Here is a 17718-nt window from a genome sequence, read left to right on the forward strand (position 1 = left end):
ATAAACAGAATATGATTCTGTTTATCCAGTAGATAAATAGAATCATATCTTCATCTTAATACGTTCTGTTTTATCGTAACTGATGAAGATCAGTTAAACTGATCAAAACATTTTTATTTAGTAAATTTTTTTTGCTGGATTTTTAAAGATGTGTTTTTATTGTATAAATTGTCATTTTGAGTTTTCAGACTTAACATTGACTGATAACACAACATTTTCAGTTATCAGTACAAGTATATTTTGCTATAAGGCACTTTGCTTTAGAACAGTAATAAGCAATCTTTACTGTATGAGGGCTGCAAGGAGGACTTTGTAGGCTTTTGGTGGGCTGCAAACTTTAAGTCTGCTAAGTACCAATGTATTTGATAACCACTAATATGCTATGTTCTAAAATAATATATGCTAATTATTAGGTTGTTCGGAAAGTAATTTCGTTTTTTTACCACTAGATGGATTAGTGATATTTTTTCCACCATTTTCATTCTAAATCGTATTATCATTATATTATTTTGACAACTTGCACTTTAAGGCTTATTTGTAAAAAATTTTGTTTGATTTTGTGCAATTGTTTCTTGTGCCCCATCAAATATGGAAAATCAAAAGCAGCATTTTCGGCATATTTTGCTCTTTTATTACCAAAAAGGTAAGATTGCTGTTCAAGCGAGAAAAAAATTGTGTGACGTGTATGGAGAAGATGTATTTACAGAACGACAGTGCCAAACCTGATTTACAAAATTTCATTCTGGCAATTTTAATATTGAAGATGTACCACATTCTGGATGGCCAGTTGAAGCCAATGAAAACAAAATAAAGGTACTGTTTGAAGCAAACTACCAAATAACAACATGTGAAATCACTAAGAGACTAAATTTGTCAAATTGAACTGTTTATGATTACTTGAAACAAATTGGTTTTGTTTCAAAGCTTGATATATGGGTTTCACATGTTCTTAAAGAGAGATGCTCTCTTTGGTGGGATTTTAAGGAAATTTTTTTTTAGAGCTTTTACCAGACAATTTAACAATTGATTCAAAAGTGTACTGTGATGGAGTAAACAAATTGAGTAATATCATCAAACAGAAAAGGCGGCCAGAATTGATCAACAAAACAGGTGTAGTGTTTTACCATGATAATGTCAAATTTCACGCAAGTTTGGTAACTGATCAGAAACTGTTATAACTTAGATGGGACATGCTATCATACCAACCATATTCACCAGATCGAGCACACTCAGATTATTACTTGTTCCAGTCTATACAAAGTTTTTTAACTGTAAGACTTGAAATGACAATGTCAAAAATCACTTGGATCAGTTTTTTGTAAGCAACAATCAAAACTTTTATGAATGTGAAATCATGCTACTACCAGAAACGTGACAACAGGTATTTGACCAAAATGGTCGATATATAATTCAATAAAATATTTATTTATTATAAAAATATTATGTTTTTTTCCACGGAAAAAAACGAACTTACTTTCCAAACAACCCAATATATATAAACTAGTAATAAGTTGTTACAGTTTTTTCTTACTTTTTCACTAGTCAAGTTTAGTTTGAATGTTCTTTGCCACAAATATCAGCTTAATTAGGATTGCATAATGGCAGGTATGAGACCAAAAAAAGGAAGATAAAATAATGTCAAAGCTCTGGCAACTGCATGTTAGGACCTATTTTTTAGTAGGAAATATTCTGCTTTTTAAGAAATTGTCCTAATTTTCCTACTTTTTTGTTTTTAAGTAATAATTAGAGATCATTAATTTTTTTTTAAAATGAAACTTATGTAAAGCATTTTCTTGATTCTACTATTCGTATATAATAAAGTATATACTAATAGTAGAATCAAGCTTGCATTAGTAGAATAGTAGAATAGTAATGCAAGATCTTTTGATCACTAAATAGAAAACTAATGCAAGATCTTTTGATCACTAAATAGAAAACTAATGCAAGATCTTTTGATCACTAAATAGTAAACTAAATAGAAATTAATTTTTTTTTAATCTGAAAATCTTAACAATAGTTTTTATAGTATTTAATCAAATTCCACTGAAGACCACAAGAGGAAGATTTTTGGTCCAGGTTTAAACCATTTAAACATTTATCTAATTTAATGGAAAATTGTTACTTGATATGCACTTATCACCATTAACTCCAGGACATGTTAGTCTTGGCATTAGTAAATTTTCTGCTTTTATTTGCATATACTTTTAGCTCTAATAAAAGCAGAAAATTTACTACATTTATTATTGTGTCTTTTTAATACAGTAATACCCTGAACTTACATGATAGGTGGGACCGAGCGATAACCGCGTAAGTCGAATTCGCATAAGTCGGGGTATAATTTCGCAATTTGTGTAAAATCCAAGTTGTATGTATGTAAGCTAATAAATGTTCTCGTTAATCTTATCTCGTCTTTTGATTCGTTCATGGTTACGAGAAATCACCACATAGCGTCTCTAGAGTCTCTGTAGATATAACAAACAGAAAAAAATAACAGAAAATAAATTGTAACTATGTGTCAATTCCGCGCGACATGTCCGAACATGTAAGCTGAACAATAGTGCGGGGTGGGAGTGAGTAATCGAGAGTTGCGTGGCGCTCAAACAAAAGACGAATTGACAAGATTTGAAAATTGTGTAACTCCAGGTTCGCGTAAGTTGGGGTAGTGTAAGTCGAGGTATTACTGTATACAGTAAAATCATATTTTAAAATTTCTTGATTTAATATTTACCCAATTATATATATACATGTTTAGTAGTCCCAAATAATGCTCTATGAAAACAATTGAATTTAGGCTCAGTTTAGTATTTCTTGATTTTTCATTAAACTTCTATTTTTAGGAGCATCTTTTTTTAGCCATACGTCCAAAACGTGATTTTTAATGTAAAATTTATGAAATAGAAGATATAATGGATGATTTTTGGATCTCAAATTTTCAAATTTTTGTTTTCTCTCTTTTTGCAAGAAAAAAGTTTTGCAGCTCTCTGCTCTTTCAGGATTTAATCTGCAACTTATTCCTTTTTTATAATTTCAACTTGATTTATATTCAAGGTTTCAAAAAATAAAGCACAAAACAAAAAAAATAGAAAAAACAAAACAATGTGGACTATATATTTAAAGAATATGATGCTAAAAAATGCTAATAAATATTGACTGCTTGCTTTTTACCATAATATATTAAAGTTTTTAATTTGACGAGTTTTGGACTTGTGTCTAATTTGAAGAATACTCACATTCTCTTGCAGCATATAAAAGTAAATTGATTGTATTTGAATGCAAAGGTGAACAAATGGATTGCATGATTGATCTGGATGTGAACAACTGGAACAAGTGAATGAGTTTGTATTTTTGGGATGCTTGATAGATGGGAATGGAAGGATGGACAATGAATTCACCAGAAGAGTGAATTCTGGAGCATAAGTGGCAGGTGCAACAAGTAGATTTGCAAGGGATAAAAGACTTCCCAAAGAAGCATGAATGGCTGTGTATGGGAGGGTTTTGGTTCCTGTGCTCATGTATGGTAGCTAAACTTGGGCATGCAGAAGAGTTACAGAGAGATAAGTATGTGGCATAATGAGGCGAGACTATGTGAAGAAAGTCTTGGTTGGAACAAATGGGTGAATATCTAAAAGAATGTGAGGTGTTGAGTCAAAGAGAATGTGAGGAAGTGTGCTAGAAGAGGCATGAGTATGTCTGAAACAAAGGAGGTATGTGCACAGGAAGGTGTGGAGAAGATTGCTGAATGGATAGTTTATAACAATGATTTCCAACTGGGGTTACGCATACCCATAGGGTGATACATACTTTGTGGTTTAGGGGTACACAAAAAATTTAATAATGGCAGATGTACTATAAGAATATTCAGATTTTGGCAACATCACAGCACTTGATGCTTAGTTTTAAATAAAAACACAATTATGTTGCTTGGGAGTGCAGCCCTAAGCAGGTGGTAAACTCCACCTAAGACTAAAACACAATTATATTTTTATTATATGAAAGTCATTCTAAAAGTAAAGAATGTTTGTTTCTCTAGATATTTTTATTTAAGATAATGAAGCAAAACTTATTTTACAACACATATGATACCTTAGCTATTTTTCTACATAGTTGCCATACAAATTTAAACATTTGTCATAGCATATCACCAGCTTTTCTATGCCTTCTGCACACTCAGTTACCGCCAAGTTCTTGAACCAGTCATTAACGGACTCTTTCAGTTTGTTGTCACTTCCATAGTGATTTTTGGCCAAAAAATTCTTCAGTTTTGGGAAAAGGTGGTAATCACTGGAACCAAGTCCAGACTATAAGGTGGATGTTCAAAAACTTCCCACTTAAACTGCTGAAGCAAGTTCTTCGTCAAAGCAGCAGTATGCGGTTGTGCGTTATCCTGAAGAAGCACACTGCCTCTGGACAACAATCCCCGCCATTTGTTTCAAACTGAAGTTTCATTCTTCACATTACCATAGACCTTGGTTTTCTGTCTGTAAATTTCGATAGGGCAGACTTTTTTGCATTCAAAAAGCGTATTACACTACGAACCTCACACTTGGTGGGATCTTTACTTTTGTCACACATTTCAAAGTCACACTATAAACAATAAACAATTGTTGTGGCTTGCTGTTAGCATCAGTCTTGTGTGAAAAAATGGGAAGGTCCATGACACAGCAGTGGGGGTGGTGGGAGAACTACGTGGCTTGTCAGATCAAAATTTTCTTTTCTTTTCTTTTAGAATGACTCTCATATTTGTGTGTCCTTCCTCCAACACTTTTTGATTAAAAAAAACTTTTGCATGTAATAGTACAGTGCTATATAATTAACCAAGGCACTACTGTTTGACAAACACGTGAAATAAAACTTACTGAACATTATATTGTTATAATCCTGTTTTGGCATCCCAGAATGAATTTCCAGTGACTAAGGATAACAGTTTGAAGCAGAATTATTCAAGGCCCTAACCAGACTTTTGGGAATAGACAAAATACACACAGCCACTTTTAACCCTAAACCAAATGAAATGGTGGAACAATTACATCGACCACTCAAGGCAGCAATAAAAAGTCATATGACAGAACACTGGGTGTATGTTCTGCCAACCATCTTACTGGTATTCTGCTCAGCATTTAAGGATATAGGAGCCACAACAGCAAAACTTGTATATGGAACAGCCCAATGAGTATCAGGGGACAGAAATCAACAAAAGACACAGATCCGAAAGAGTTTGTAGACACTTAGGGAAGTCATGTGATGATTACAACCAGTACCAGCAGCTAACCATACATCCTGTAGGACAACTTTCATATACAAGGACCTACAGAAATGTTCACATGTCTTTGTACAGCAAGACTACATCTGTAAACTGCTGCAACCAACTTAAACCACTTATCAGCTTATAGGTTAATCAGAATGGCTGATAAGTGGTTTACAGTTAAGATTAAAGATTGCGAGGTCATGGTCTTGATTGACTGGCTGAAACCTGCCTTCATTCTAGGAGAGACAGACAACAGCATGTACTGGACCACTCAAGCAAACATGTTCAGGGAGAAAAGTGCACTTCCCTGCACAGTTTTGAGTCTGACGACACTGGAAGGGGAGTGCTGTGGCAGCAGAGATTGCAATCCTGGTGAGAGGAAGGTTGGCAACACAAAAAGTAAGAAACTGACATCACGAGATGACAACAACACTTACTTACTCTGACTTGAGGATGACGGACATGAACCACGTGTTTCCCACTTTTGGTGCAGAAAAAAGGACTAGACTCATACAGAATGGGGTTTATGTACTTCACTGTTTGTGTAAATGTCACTTCAAATACCAATGAATGTAATCACAAAATTTAGTGAAGAATTGACTTTGGAAAAATAAAGTGACTACTGAGTATAGATTAAGTGTAGTGGGAATCCTTATTGTAATAATTGAGATCAAATCACTTCAGATGATTTTAACTACAAACTTTGTATAGCTACACCACTGGTTTGTGAAATCTATCTTAATTTTTAATTCTAAATAAATTGATTAAAAAATAAAAATGTAAATAGATCCTTGTGCCACCAACTCCAACCAACCACCAAAAATTGTAATTACATTATACTGTATTTTTTTTAATACAAAAGAATCTTGTTTTAATGGCTCACTCAGGCCACCGAAAATCATTCATTGTTCCGAGAATCTGATATATCATGAACAACAGATTTCCCGCACACCCAGGAAAATATTCATTATTCAAAAAATTCCTGTTTTTTAACCCCTATATATAAGAAATACTTGAAATTATTCAGTCTGTTGAGATCTCTACTCTTTATTCTATAGAAACACATATGTTTGTAATGTATGTATACCTCGTATATTACGCTGTATATGATTGTATATTATGCCATATGTGTATACAACAAAGCTGACAAAAATTATACATACTGTAAGCATAAAAAGAAGCAAATTACATATTATATTAGCACTTTGCTTGACTTCATAATTTGTTAAAAAACTCATCCATTTTGGTTTCTTTTGTGTCGCTTTTCTATCTATATATATAACNTGGCGCAGGGTCGGAGGAAAGTAGTTCGGCTGCTCATCCACTATTGGTCCAGACTCTATCAATCTTGTCGCGAAACGACGTTATAGGAGGTACGTTTTACGAAAGTTGCTACAATTTTTTCGCTACGTTATAGGAATTGTCGTTATAGGAACGTACGTTATAGGGGGGTCGACTGTATATATATAACTGAGTTCGATTGTACCATCATTACCAAAGTCTTTTTGCAATATTTCTGACATTTTGTATCAGTAATTCCATTGCAAAAACAAAATATAATGCATGTTCTTTGCTCAATTACACTCAGCATTTGAAAAATTGCTAGTACAAAAATTCTTTGCACACAAACGAAAACAGACTATGACATATCAAATGATAAAAAAAATAAAGCAGCTGTATTTTCTTGCACATGTGCATTTTAAATGAACCATTACCAATACTTTATTTTATATACAGGGTGTAACAAGAAAGATGGTTACAACTTTAAGGAGTGATAGAACATGGCAAAAGTAACAATTGTCATAATACAATGGTTAGTGGAATGTGAAATGTGAACATGGAAACACAGTAAGTACAAAGAATATGGAAAATGAAATGTTGTTTTGATCACAGATATTTACAAGAAATAATGTTTTATATTTACAAGAATTGTTCAAATGAGTGATCATGAGATGCTCTTGTAATTTGATTCTCATGAAGCGCCTAGTTGACCCAATGTATATCCCTAATGGGGACAACAGATATGACAAAGACTGTACTTAAAATCGTTGTGAACCAAGATTGCCAAGAATTTTCATTTTCATTTTGTTTTTCTTTGAACACTGGTCAGTGATTTATAGGGTACATTGTTGACTATTCTCTGGTGTTGTGTGTGATTGTCTACTATTTAGTGATGCCAGATAAAGTATATTATAGAACATTCATAGGCCTAACTAAGGCCAGAGCTCAACTTGAATTCCTGATGGATTGTAAAAAGAACAGAGTCTTCCCCACGTTGTTTTTTCATATTTGTCTCCACCTGGTAGTAAATTTTCCTTAAGAAGATGAAGCTGATGTGCTTGAACAGAGCCATTTGTTTGTCCAGGAAGCAAGCTTATTCTAAATTGGCAAAACTTATAGAAATTGAAAACACTTTGTTCCTCCAGAACCCTGGAATCTTATCAAGTGAGAACATCAAGTTTGTTAAAATCCATGATAGGCTAAGAGTCAACCTGAAGAGACATTACCATAAAAAATTCTTGTGGATTTTATGTTTTCAAGTTCCCAAGGGTTGCAAAAATCCCTCCCTCCCATTTGTTGTCTGGGATAGCCTACTGCTACTGGATTTTGTAATGGAAGTTTTGAAATATGGTCCAGCATTTGCACGTCCTCCTCCTAAGGCTGACACAAGGAATCTCATCCCTGACTTGGAGATCCTCCTGCAGGGCTTATGCAACAGGCAAAAGGAATACTACCGGTGGATGGCCATGCTCAGAATTAAGAAAACTGAGGAGTCTTCCGAAGTATTGGAGCTGAGGGGAAAGCTATGTTGCACTAGCCATTGGATTCAACAGAACAGGGTCACTCTAGTCAGGGCTGACAAAACCAAAACTCTGGTCCTTGTGAAATGCGACACCTACAAATGGCACTTACTGGATTACATTAGACTGACCTAATGTGATAGGGTGGATGACAGCTATGTCGATAAGCCTCAGTCTAGGGTTAAGTGTTTTGCCTGTACCAAACTGGCTGACTGCCTCACTCTTGGTAACATCTTGGTTACTTCCCTGATGTCCCTACGCTGTTTGCCTTTGTGAAGACCCATAAACAAGGGCAACAATTCCGTCTGGTATTCAACAAAGCAAGAGCACCTATGTGTAAGCTGAAAAAGTCCACACACACCCTGATCACTCCCCATCTTGAGGGGTACCCTTATAGCATTGCTAGCCCAGTGGAGCTCATAACCCTTTTGAAAGATGTTGTCTCCCCCCAATATATCACAGTGTTAGACTGTAAGTTTCTCTACCCTTCTATTGAGCTTCCTTCAGCCTTTTGTGCACTCAGAGACATCCTATTTCATATTGTTGATAATGACACGTTACACAAGTTTTTGAGATGGCCCACTTAATATGCTACTCGTATAATTTGTTTTTCCAGTTTAATTGTATAGTCTTTACTTGGAAGAGGGGAACTATGTAAAATGGTAGTAAGACAGTTGGAGAGCAAAGTCCATCCACAGTTCCTCCTCCCCAGCATCCTTTTGTACAGGTGGTATATAGATATCGTAATTTTTTGGAGGACAGTGACAGATTTGAAGGCCTTTGTCAATACTATTAATGATAATTCCTACGGGTTGACCCTGGAAGTGGAACAAGCTAATCCCTTAGAGGTCCACTTCCTGGACATAAATGATAGAGTGGAGGAGTCACACATCCGCATCTCTGTATTCCATAAACCAGGTTTGATGCCTGTAGAGTTTTGTGATTAATATTAGTAGGGTTTTGTGACCCCTTTCCATACAAGATTGCAGCATACAAGGCTTTAATAAGGAGGATTTTATGCATTATTCTACTCCTCAAGCCTTTGATGCTGAATTAATGTTTATACAGTGCATAGTCTCTGCTCATGGGTACCCAGTGTTACCCATAGGTTGATTCAATGTTACCACTGTATGCACTCAGCATATGCCCCTGCAGTTGACATTCTGAGAGATAATAAACCCAAAGACGAAGAATGGATCCCTATAATGTATGATGTTTGATGATATAGATATAGTTCAAAGGTGGTAACCAAAAAAACCATACCTTTAAAATTATCCAGTAACTAATTTAATAAAATAAAAACGTTTTAGATCAGCTTTACTGATCTTCATCAGTTACGATAGAACAGAACACTAATACAAAAATTTAAAAGTGTTAAATTTTAATCTTTGAACTACATCTATATCATCAAACTGCACTGGTGTAGGAACCCTAGTCATAGCAGTAAACTCTCAAAACTATAATTTTGTAAAATTGTATTTTTGCAGTAAAATTGTATTACAGTATTGCAGTAAAAGTATTTTTGTAAAATTGTATTTAGTCAGTTTACAATATGAAAAATATTACTGTAATTAATTTTCTGTTAGTTTGCTTGAGGAAAATATTTCTATTAGTTAAGTGTTCCAGTTATTATATGAGTATATTGTAAACTGTTTTTTTTAACTTATTAAATAACTAAAAAAATAAAGGATGTTTTTAAATTAATGCATTTAAGTTAAAAAAATTTTTCTTAAATATATCTTACACTACACTTAAAGAACACAAATAATTAATTATAAGTAGAATTAATAATTTAAAAACTTTATCTTTTACTATTTATTCCTTTTCATAAGTTAGTTATTGAATGCATAGTTTTTTATTTGTGTCATATTCTGAAATTATATATATAGAATTATTCAAGGTTTTGCTTTTAAACTGATATTTTGCAAAAATTCAAACATTATTGTTTTAATTTCTTACTATAAAGTCTTCATAAATAATTATTTTGAATTGCTTTAAAATTGTCTTTACTTATTGATTATAATCATTTCTATTTGCCTTGATATTATAATGAATGCTATAGCAATTTTCTGTGTCATGATTCTTCTGCAGGTGTACAGTGGAAAAGAAAAGATTGTGAAGTGCTGTTGTAAGTCATGCATCATGAAGAAAATCAGTGAAAGATTAGACATAACTTTAAGTAAGTTGAGCATGTCTAGAGAGAGTGACTTTTTCTAATAGTAATTGTCATAATTAATATAAAACCAAGTACTACATGTCCAAGGAGACATAAACATTGAGTGCAGTTTTCATTATTATGAAACAGCAATTCTAAGAGATTTTTCTTTGTTTTTGAACATTTTATTGCACTTTAATTTTCCAATCCTTTTTCTTCTTTATTTAAATTTTAAAAAAAATGTCACTGTAAATTAGTTGAGTAGTTCCAATAGCTATGTGCAGCTTGTGGGACATGCAACGTAATTTTATTTTCTTGTTTTCTGTCATGTGCCATTATACAATCCTAATTTAGCTGATATTCATGCCAAAGATATTCAAACTAAACTTAACTAGTGAAAAGATGAGAATAAACTATATATTTCTAGTTTGCATATTATTAGCATATGTTATTTTTGTACCTGGCAGTTAAGGTCTATGTTGTTACTCAGCAGTTTAAAGCCTGCATCTCCATAAGAAAAATGTATGCAGCCTCTTGGAAACCTACAAAGTTCACTTGCAACCTGCAAACAGAGAAAATTGCTCATCACTGCTGTAAATGAAAAGATTTTGACATATTCTTTGTATGATTTTTTCATGAACAAAAAAGCTTATTATGGAATTTCAATATTTTGTAATTTTCTTTCTTCTACTTTAATAAAAAATTACCACATTTGATTCCTTTAATCCAAAATGCTAGCAGATTTTGACTCCACTATTTATCAGTAGAATGCCTCTTTCTGTTGATCAATTACTACTTTTAAAACTGCTGAATGAACTCTGCAATATATAGTACATTCCAATTAATTGGCATTGTCATTTATTTGGGACATATATTGAAAGACGGAAACAAGATAGATAATATAAGGCATATTTACTTCATTTATTTGGGACACCCACATTCCACCACTTTATTGAGACAGCATAAACAGGAGTATGTAAATGGGCCAATGTTAAAATCTAAACCAGAAGAGTTAGCCACAAAGATGGGTCATATGAATTTCAAAGCTATAGATAGGTGGTCATCACAAAGGAAAACCAGATATGAAATAAAATAAAGGGGGCATATGGTGAAAAAACAGTGCTGACACTAAAAGTGCCGAAAAGTGAAAATCAATTAAGTTGCCTGAAATGCCGCAGAAATTTAGTCCTGTTCAAGTCTACAATGCAGATGAAACAGGACTGTTTTATTTCACCACCCCAGATGGTTTCCTCAGTTATAAACATGAAGTGAAGTATTGTCAGATTAAAAAAAAAGCAATGGATTGCATTATTGTATTATGCTACTGTAATATGTCATGAATTGATATATGAAAGTTATTAGTCATTGGAATGCACACTAATCCTCAGTGCTTTAAGATCTTAGAATCAACTATTTACAATTGAAGAAATGACTTATGAGTTGGATGCAGAACTGCAGAAAAAGAAATAAACACTTTTCAAAACTCTGTTGCTTATCCTCGTGTAGAGTGTTTGAAAAGCATTCATCTGGAGTTTCTTTTAGCTAATACCACATTTCTTTGATACAACTGTTGGATGTGAGAATCATAAGAAATTTGAAAAGTTTATGTTGTGGAAAGCTAGTACAATAATTTCTTCAATTGAAGCAATTGAAGAAAATATCTTAACATTATCTACAAAAGCAGATGAAATTAGTTCCAAGGTTACTACTATACAAACAATACAATATGCCACTGAAGTTTAAGAAAAGTAAATAGTATCACAATTCAAAACTGCATTTCTCATTATGGTTTTAAGACTTAGGTACAGGAAATGTCAGATGTAAGCAATAACTATACTATATAAAAATATAGAATTTGTTTATGAATTACAAAATGTTAGAAATCACAAAGAATTCATAAAAAATTTATTAAAGAAATACATTGATAAAAACCTTTCATGTTGCAGTGAAAATGAGAATTGTGTAGATACAATTTTTGAACAAATTGTTTTGGGGAAACACCTAAAAAGTAAAGAAAATAAGGATAGTGATGGAGACAGTACTCCTGATAAAGACTTAGTGACTAGGAATCCAGAAAATGTATTCCTGAACTAAGACAATAATTTATTCAAGATAGAAATGAAGGAAATTTCATTTCTGTGATGCCTACACTGATTTTGTCCACTTGCATATTATGAAGAAAATGCATCAAGATATGCTCTATAAATTTCTGCAAAAATAATTGTTTTTTTTTTGTTTAATGATTATATTTTAATATATTATTTTTCAATTTAAATTTATTTACATATATTATTTACACTGAATATTAATTATATTGTTTAATAAATGATTTTTGTCTTCATTGTTCTTTTTTTATATAAGATTTTGTCTGTTTGCTTAAAATTTGTTTTATTGGGACAGCTTCTTAATCAGGACAAATTATTCAGGTCCCAGTTCGCTCCAATTAAACAGAATCCACTGTTCTTGCTATTTGGATTGATATATGTATAATTAGTATTACAAGTAGCAAATTTTTTCAGTTGCTGTTTCTTGCAAAATTATATTTATTTAATTCTGTTCACATTCTCTACATAATTGTTTAAAATGCTCAAAGAAGTCACATCTTTGCTCCAGTTTTCTGATATTTTTATTGTAATATGTTCGTAATAATCAGAAAAGTTTTTATTTGCATAAAATTTTTACTATAAACAAATGTAACTATTTATATGGTCATTATTATTTCTTAACACTGATGATAGTTATATAAATAATTAAAAGCATTTGTTTGTATTAAAATATTTTATTGGCATAAAAATTATTTATTTAATACCTTAAGATTTTATTAAAGATTTAAAATTTACTTGATTCAGTTTGTTAGATACATATTATTTGTTGATGGTGATAAAACTTATTTAATTATTGAATATAATTTTGTTTTTTCTAATAAAAATCATCAGAATTTAATTATCAATTTTGAATAAATATTAATTTGAAAGGTTAATTTATATTTATTTAGTCAAGTAATTCTTTATAAATTAGAATTAATATATTTTATTTTTTGATCATTTATAATTAAATATACAGTATATATAAATATTCCCTTTTATATATTTGTATAAAAATGACACTTATATACATATATACCTTGACATATTTCTATTCAAAATTACATCGGTCATCCCATTATTTGTAGTAACTAAATTGGGAATGCAAGGTGCATATGGTTGAAACAACAAAGCAACTCTGCTACCAGTTATATAGGTATACATATAACCACATAATCTCTACAATACTCAGATCACAGCAGATTATTAACTATAACAAGACTCCATTTAGACAGCTTGGCTGTATAAATGGAGTCACTGTTATAAGTTGAAATGTGTCTGTATATACATTTAATTATAAATGATTGAAAAGTGAAAAATAATATGCAAAGTATAAAAATAAAGTGCAAAATCTATATATAATCGAGATGTATATAATGATGATGATAACAATAATAATAATAAGCACAGAGCCCAGTTAGGAGTTGAAAGTTGAAATTTGGTATACAGTTAGAATACATCATGAGAAAATACTAAGGGATATTTCAAAATTCTCCCCTGCGTGGGAGAAAGAAAGGATTAAGGCTTATTCTGAAGAACTGTGGTTCCACTGTATTATTTTAAATGCAGTTTTTTGCATTTTTGACTGCGTTTTAGTAGGGTATACCATGAGAATGTGCATTAAGAAGGGAGTTTTGGAAATTCCACCCCTGAGGAAAGAGGAGGAGAGAGTTAGTTTTAGTTTCAGTATAAAGTGTAAATAATAAAGAAGGAAAGTAAATAGTGGCACATATAGTATAAATTTTGGCAATTAATAAATATTTTAATCATTTCCACTTTTCGGGTAACCCAAAAACAATAAATTCAAAATAAATTAATTCGAATAAATATTTGAAATTAGATATCCGATATTATTTGAACGAATATTTGAATTTGTTCCAAATTTGAAAATTTGAAAAATTCGAAATATAATGTTTCAAACAAGTTTTTTTAGATTTTAGAATTTAAAATTAATCATTTTATTCAAGTAAGGTTATCATCAAGTAAGTTAATTCTCCATTATAATGAAAAATTTTTTGATTTTTTTTATTTTTTAGGTTACTTAAATAAAAAATTTTTTTAAATACTAAAGATTTATTCAGTTAAAATTGAATAACGATTTTAATCATTTCTTATATTAGATATCCAATAAATAGAATAGTAAAAACAAAATTTCTCATAAATTTGATCCTAATCTTATAATATAATCGAGATGGGTAAATAATAATAATAATAATAAGTGCAGAGTCCAAATGGTTGAGTTGAAAATTGAAATTTAGTACACAGTTAGGGTACATCATGAAAATGTACACAAAGAAGGGATTTTCCAAAATTCCCCCCTCCATGGGGGAGAGGGAGAGGGTTAAGGATTACCCTGAATTTGGATTATACTGTTACTATTTTAGATGCGGTTTTTTGCGGGAATTCAGACATATTTTTAGACCCATCTAAAATTTCTCTAATTAGTCTTGGAAGAGAGTGAACCTAATTTTTGCATCTGGTAAAAATGGGTAAGATCAGCTATAATCTAATAATCTTAATCTTTGCACATATATATATATATANATATAAAACATTAATGAAATCAACTTTTAAAAAGTTATAATTAATATTCAAGTTCAGACTGTTTATCTAAGATTAGTTTTATTATATGAACAAATCCTTTTAGCAATTCTAATTGCATTCTTTGGATTCTATAATTTTAAAATTAGAAATTGTATAGTTCTAGAGATGTAGAACTTAAAAATGATTGAAACCAATCTTAGGATAAATAGTCAGCTTTTTAAAAATGTTTTCACCTATCTATACAAAAACATTCTACAAAAAAAGCTTGATTAAATTTGCATATCCTGAAATTTAACTTTATCTTATCAGTATAGCATTTATGTATAATATACAGGGTAGCTCAAAAGTTAGTCCAGAGCAACACAAGGGTATCTGATGCCCCTAGGCAAAGAAAATGTAGGTGCACCTGTACATTGTCTATATATATATATACATCATCATATTCACACAAACATATATATACACCCATGCATGTGAATATTTATAAAAATAATATCATTATGAACATTTTTTAAATTTTCATTAATTAACACTAATTAATGATCCATCTTTTCTTTGCTATGAGTACGGCCGGCACCCCAAGGTGATCACCTAGATTTGCCTTATAGTAAAAATGTCCCTGAGTCAGTTAACCAAAATATATTTTAAAAATTGCTTTAAGGATAGTTAAAACTGGTTTGAAACACGTGTTCTATTTATTAAAAACAGCTGTAATATAAACAACATGCAGCTGTTCCAAACCAGTTTTAACTATTCTTAAAAATATCTCCCTTAACTGACTTTTGGGCCACCTGTGTATCCTGTGCGTGTGTGCATATACGCACATACAAATGGATAAAAAAATAAATCATTCATTTTTAAATAAATGATAACAACTATAAATATAAAAAAATATCTATGAATATCTGATATTGTAGTTTAAAAAATAATTAAATCTCTACAAATTAAAAAATTTAAATATCATTTACGGTTGTTTGGTAAGGTTATCAAACCGTATACACTATGTTTGTGTATGTATGCCTTACAGCCATTTTTAGATTATCAAAAACTGATTTTTTGAAATATAGAATGAAAAAGAAGTTAATGTTGGATAATAGAAAATTTAATCCACAGAATACAAAGAATTAAATTTGTAATTAAAAAAAAATTCTTTAATATTTGCTTTTATTTTTCTGTTCTACTCAAAATATTTATTGATATGTTTATACAGTCAATTGACTTCTTAGCAGGGGCGGATCCAGAAAATCAGAGTTGAAATATATTTATTTATGAAATGGTATTGAATGACAAACTTTACATCGAGTATGAAAAAACATAAGAAATAAAGAATTATTAACAAAAACTTATAAACGATCAATTATGTTACATTGATTACAACAAAACAAATCTTATAACTGAGATGGGTTAATAATAATAATTTTGGGCACAGAGCCCAAACGGTTAGGGTTGAAAGTTGAAATTTGGTACATAATTAGGGTATGTCACAAGAAGGCACACTAAGAAGGGATTTTTGGAAATTCCTTCTTAGGAATTAAGGATACTTCTTAAATTCCTTCTTAGGTTAAGGATCACCTTGAACTCGGATTCTACTGTACTATTTTAGATGCAGTTTTTTGCGTTTTTGCGGGAATTCGAACATATTTTTAGACCTATCTAAAAATTCTCTAATTAGTCTTGGAAGAGAGTGAACCTAATTTTTGCATCTGGTAAAAATGGGTAAGATCAGCTATAATCTAATAATCTTAATCTTTGCACATATATATATATATATATATATATATAAAATGAATTGTTTTTCTCTTAGTACGATAATATTGTAAAACTAAAATAGCAATGTTTCATATCAGTATAATTATACCACACTTAAATGGTCATCTAATGTGAAGTAGATAATAACATACAATACATTTATTAGACAAAATAAAACAAAAATATTATTATAATTTGCAGAAATATTTATTCTTTAAAGATTTCAAAGTGCAGAGAAAATTCAAAAATGATTCAATAATTGCAGTTGTTACTGAATGATTTATTAGTAATTTTAGTAGTTATTTAGTATTGTTTACTGTAAATTTTATACATATCAATATCTATAAGTATATTAAACAACCCTAAGCCCTATATATATATATACTTTTGAGATCAAAGGTAATTAGTTGATGCAGTTTTTGAAGTCTCTCTTTGGTGGGTGATATGGGATTGTAATTGATGCTTGAAACCAGCAACCACATTCATCAGAATGTCATTAGGAATGGCTTGAATCTCGGCTTTGATAACAGATTAGAGCTGTTTGAGGTTGGCAATAGGATTTTGATAAATCCTATGGTAAATCTTATGATTTTGATAAACATGGTTAAACATTGGAACCTACCTATGTTTAACCAACAAAAATGCATTCATTCAGTGAATATTGCTCATTTTTAAATTTTTATAAAAATTGGCATGTCAGCACTAAACAATTACTTTTGTTTACAAGAATGTTGCGAGATTTACATATTTTACATTTTACCTATAGTGGAGCACTATAGGTAAAATGTTGACCTATACCCTTTGACCTGTAGCATTAAATACTACGGTCTTGAGGTACTCCTCTTTTAATTAACCCTGCTTTGCAGGTAGTTATGATTACATAGTTGCGGCCGTAGCCGCAATACATTAATACCCAACAATTCTATTTTTATTTACATTAATTATATTGTTTAGTGGCTGCGAGATCATCATCATCATCAAATAATCTTTATTACTTAGCCTGATACCACTTGGCATAATCAGGCAAGAAGTTACAGAAACGATTACATTGATGTTACATGCAGATGACAATTGCAAAATAATCCGAAAACAAATGTTGGGAAAGAAGTAAAGAAAAGAGAAAATAATAAATAAAAAATA

At 31.0% G+C, this 17718-nt stretch overlaps 1 protein-coding gene across 1 annotated transcript in view; it reads left to right on the forward strand.

Moving 5' to 3' along the window:
* The first annotated feature begins 8705 nt into the window (after window positions 1–8705).
* The window catches only part of LOC111618280, a 12788-nt gene continuing 3775 nt past the window's right edge, over window positions 8706–17718 (forward strand). The window contains exon 1 of the mRNA XM_023359776.1: window positions 8706–8964. Within this exon, the coding sequence (XP_023215544.1) occupies window positions 8706–8964 (259 nt within the window). The remainder of the gene's footprint in view (window positions 8965–17718) is intronic.

This window comes from Centruroides sculpturatus, unplaced genomic scaffold, assembly GCF_000671375.1.
Source record: "Centruroides sculpturatus isolate CEXI.00-Female unplaced genomic scaffold, Cexi_2.0 scaffold83, whole genome shotgun sequence".
In the NCBI taxonomy this organism is placed as follows: domain Eukaryota; kingdom Metazoa; phylum Arthropoda; class Arachnida; order Scorpiones; family Buthidae; genus Centruroides; species Centruroides sculpturatus.